The sequence below is a fragment of the Littorina saxatilis genome, linkage group LG17 (assembly GCF_037325665.1).
Source record: "Littorina saxatilis isolate snail1 linkage group LG17, US_GU_Lsax_2.0, whole genome shotgun sequence".
Taxonomy (NCBI): Eukaryota; Metazoa; Mollusca; class Gastropoda; order Littorinimorpha; family Littorinidae; genus Littorina; species Littorina saxatilis.
The window spans coordinates 32,541,848-32,545,504 of NC_090261.1; the positions used below are offsets into that span (position 1 = coordinate 32,541,848).

The following is a 3,657-nucleotide window of genomic DNA, read 5'->3' on the forward strand; positions in this document are numbered from 1 at the left end:
TTCTTCTTCTTCTTCTTTTTCCCTTAAGCTAGCTACTAGCTAGCTGCCCTTTCCCCACCTCCTGTATCACCAACCCCTTCCCATTTTCTGCTTGTTTGTGTATCTGTTTTGTCTTTTGTTTTGTTTTTCGTTTCCTGAAAGGAGCTAATGTACTTATTCCGCCATCATGCTAACCTTTGTTTTGTAATTACTATGACTGCTTAAAATAAGCATTATATGCTTGAGTATGTAATCATCCATGCATTGTTCTTGTCATGATTAAAATTGAATAAAGTTTTGTTTAAACCAAGTAAAATTAGGTAGATATGGCAGTTGCCGGTTCTTTCACATACCATTTACAATACAACAAGGAAGAAACCGAAAGCAAATAAAAACAAACAAAAAACCCACACAAAATCCCCCCCCCACACACACATAAAGAAAAGAAACAAATAACCATAACACCTAAAACAAAATTGAAAACAAACAAAAAACACTTTCTTCATCATTATCGTCACAACCAAAACACCACCACAAATCAAACAACAAACACACAAACAAACAAAGCAAGCAAGCAAGCAAGCGAGTAAGCAAGCAGCCAAGAAAGCAACCAAACAAACGAACAAACAAACAAACAAACAAATATCTTCCTTGCACATCTTCCCCTGTAAATAAACCATGTATCTGTTGTTTTGGACTTAAATATCGTGCGCAATATTAAATTCACAAATTAAAAGCGCAAAGAGCAATGTAATTGCACGAGATACATTCTACTGCCGAAAGCGCATTTTCAACTATACTTGGTATATTTTTTTCACGTATGACTATTTTTAGTCCTTTTGTATAATGTAAAAGTTTTTCTGAACCGCATGTAAATGAGAGAGTATGTGTGCAAACAGAAAATACAGTTACCATGTTTGTTATCTTGTGTTTTATTAATTGAATAACAATTTTTTTGGGAAAAAAACAACATACCTCACAGTCACAAGCACTGATCAACCAATAAAACAAAACCCCCAAAAAAAACCTTTACTTGGTTTTGGTTAATGCTGAAGTTGTGAACGCTGATTCAATCATAAAACAATCATTAGCGTTGGAAGGGAACGAATGGAGCCATCATTGTTTTTCCCTGTTCCAAAATATTTTGATTACGGGAGACAACTCCCGAGAGTTATAGTATCTCACGAGACTTGCAAGTCTGCATGTAAAGTTCGACAGAAAACACATTCACGAAGAGAAATACGTGCCTCTAGCTCATATTAACACGTTTGAAAGAATACACACACACACACACGGTCCCCATCCCTCTATCAATAAGGAGCACCCAAAGGTTTTACAGGTGTTTATGGTCAAGGTGCCACACAACAAAGGCCAAGAAAAGCATGGCAGGTATACTAAACGTGCATACAAACACAAGGGCCAACGCAATCGTAGATATCCAGGCTCCAGCGCCAGCCAATACGATATTTGAGCAATCTTTGCGATGTACACGACAGTTTCACAACAGTGTTGACACACACAAAACATCAATGCAAGTCCTGGGAACACTACACGGTTGGTTAAAGTGTAACCGATCCACGGGAACACATGCAGTTACGTGTGGTAATTTAAAGCAATCAAAGACCCGTCGTTTTTGACATGCATAATTATGGACAATTTATAACAGCTCAGTGATGTCTCTATCTGTCTCGATGAAATGTCTATATACACAGAGACGGTACGAACTGAGGTGGTTAAGGCTGAGTGTAGCTGAGGTAAGAATGTCCTTCTGATCTCGCCCATGGAAATAACAGAAGGTAAGGCAAATCAATCAGACATCCACCAATGTCTGGGGTTATTTTGGGGAGGTCGGTAGTGACCCCGATGGGAAAAGTCTCAGCCAAGTAACTAACAAAAGGAAAGGCAAATCAATCAGGCATCCACCAATGTCCGGGGTCGTGTTGGTGAAGAGGGCGGGAGCTGGAGAGTTGGGGGGGGGGGGGGTCCGGAAGGTTGGGGGGGGGGGGGTGAGGAGGCAGGTAAGACTATAATATATTATGAGAAGATGTCAACGGTGATCCAGGTAAACGCCGCACAAGCCTAAAGGCTTCACTTACGCATAGCAAAACCGTCATTAATACCGCGTGCCTTGACCTCCTGCGCAGTTGGGAGGGGGGGGGGGGGGGCGAGAGGGGTGGGTGGGTGGGTGGGTGGAGGGGGGTGTTGCTGTGGGGGTCAGGGGGTTTCGGGAGGGGAATAGTCATATATGCGAGGATGTTAACCGTGCTCCAGGTGAACAAGGCCCTCAAGCCAAAAGGCTGCACTAACTCATGGCAAAGCCGTCATTGATGCCTTTAGCCTTGACCTCTTGCGCAGTACTCTGTCTGTTCCGCCGCAGTTTGGGAAAAGCTGTGTACATCATGAACTCCATTGCCAAGGCGATCATGGACAACCCGACGCCCAAGCCGGCCATGTAGAAGACGCTCTGGACGTCGATGAGATCGAGGATCTCGGCCTCTGTGGTGAGCGATCCCTTGCAGAAGTTTCTCTTGGGCCACCAGCGATTGATCCACACTTGTATCAGCCCGCTTTCGTAGATCTTCATGATCCTGTGTGCAAACAAAGCAATAGACGGCTGTTAAAAGTACTGATGATAAAGAAGGTCAACAGTGTCAACTGAAGGAGATTAAGAAAGAAAGAAAGAAAGAAAGAAACAAGTCGCGTAAGGCGAAATTACTACATTTAGTCAAGCTGTGGAACTCACAGAATGAAACTGAACGTAGTCCGCCGCTAGTGAAAGTGACGAGCCTGTTTGGCGCGGTAGCGGTTGCGCTGTGCTTTATAGCACGCTTTACTGTACCTCTCTTCGTATTAACTTTCTGAGCGTGTTTTTAATCCAAACATATCATATCTAAATGTTTTTGGAATCAGGAACCGACAAGGAATAAGATGAAAGTGTTTTTTAGTTGATTTCGAAAATTTAATTTTGATCATAATTTTTATATTTTTAATTTTCAGAGCTTGTTTTTAATCCAAATATAACATATTTATATGTTTTTGGAATCAGAAAGTGATGACGAATAAGATGAAGGTAAATTTGAATCGTTTTATAATTTTTTTTTTTTTACAATTTTCAGATTTTTAATGACCAAAGTTATTAATTATTTTTAAGCCACCAAGCTGAAATGCAATACCAAAGTCCAGCCTTCGTCGAAGATTGCTTGGCCAAAATGTCAATCAATTTGATTGAAAAATGAGGGTGTGACAGTGCCGCCTCAACTTTTACAAAAAGCCGGATATGACGTCATCAAAGGTATTTATCGAAAAAAAGAAAAAAACATCCGGGGATATCATTCCCAGGAACTCTCATGTAAAATTTCATAAAGATCGGTCCAGTAGTTTGGTCTGAATCGCTCTACACACACACACGCACAGACAGACAGACAGACAGACAGACAGACAGACAGACAGACAGACACACACACACACACACACACACACACACACACACACACACACACAAACACACACACACACCACGACCCTCGTCTCGATGCCCCCTCTATGTTAAAACATTTAGTCAAAACTTGACTAAATGTAAAAAGAAAGAAAGAAAGAAAGAAAGAAAGAAAGAAGGAAACAAAGAAAGAAGGATAGAAAGAAAGAAAGATACTTCGACCCAGCGGTCTGTCTGTCTGT

At 41.3% G+C, this 3,657-nt stretch overlaps 1 protein-coding gene across 1 annotated transcript in view; it reads right to left on the minus strand.

Annotated features, from left to right (window-relative positions):
• Positions 1–2,215: 2,215 nt before the first annotated feature.
• Positions 2,216–3,657, minus strand: part of LOC138953493 (glutamate receptor 2-like) — a 7,746-nt gene continuing 6,304 nt past the window's right edge. The window contains exon 7 of the mRNA XM_070325333.1: positions 2,216–2,567. Coding sequence (XP_070181434.1) covers positions 2,282–2,567 — 286 coding nt within the window. The 3' untranslated portion in view covers positions 2,216–2,281. The remainder of the gene's footprint in view (positions 2,568–3,657) is intronic.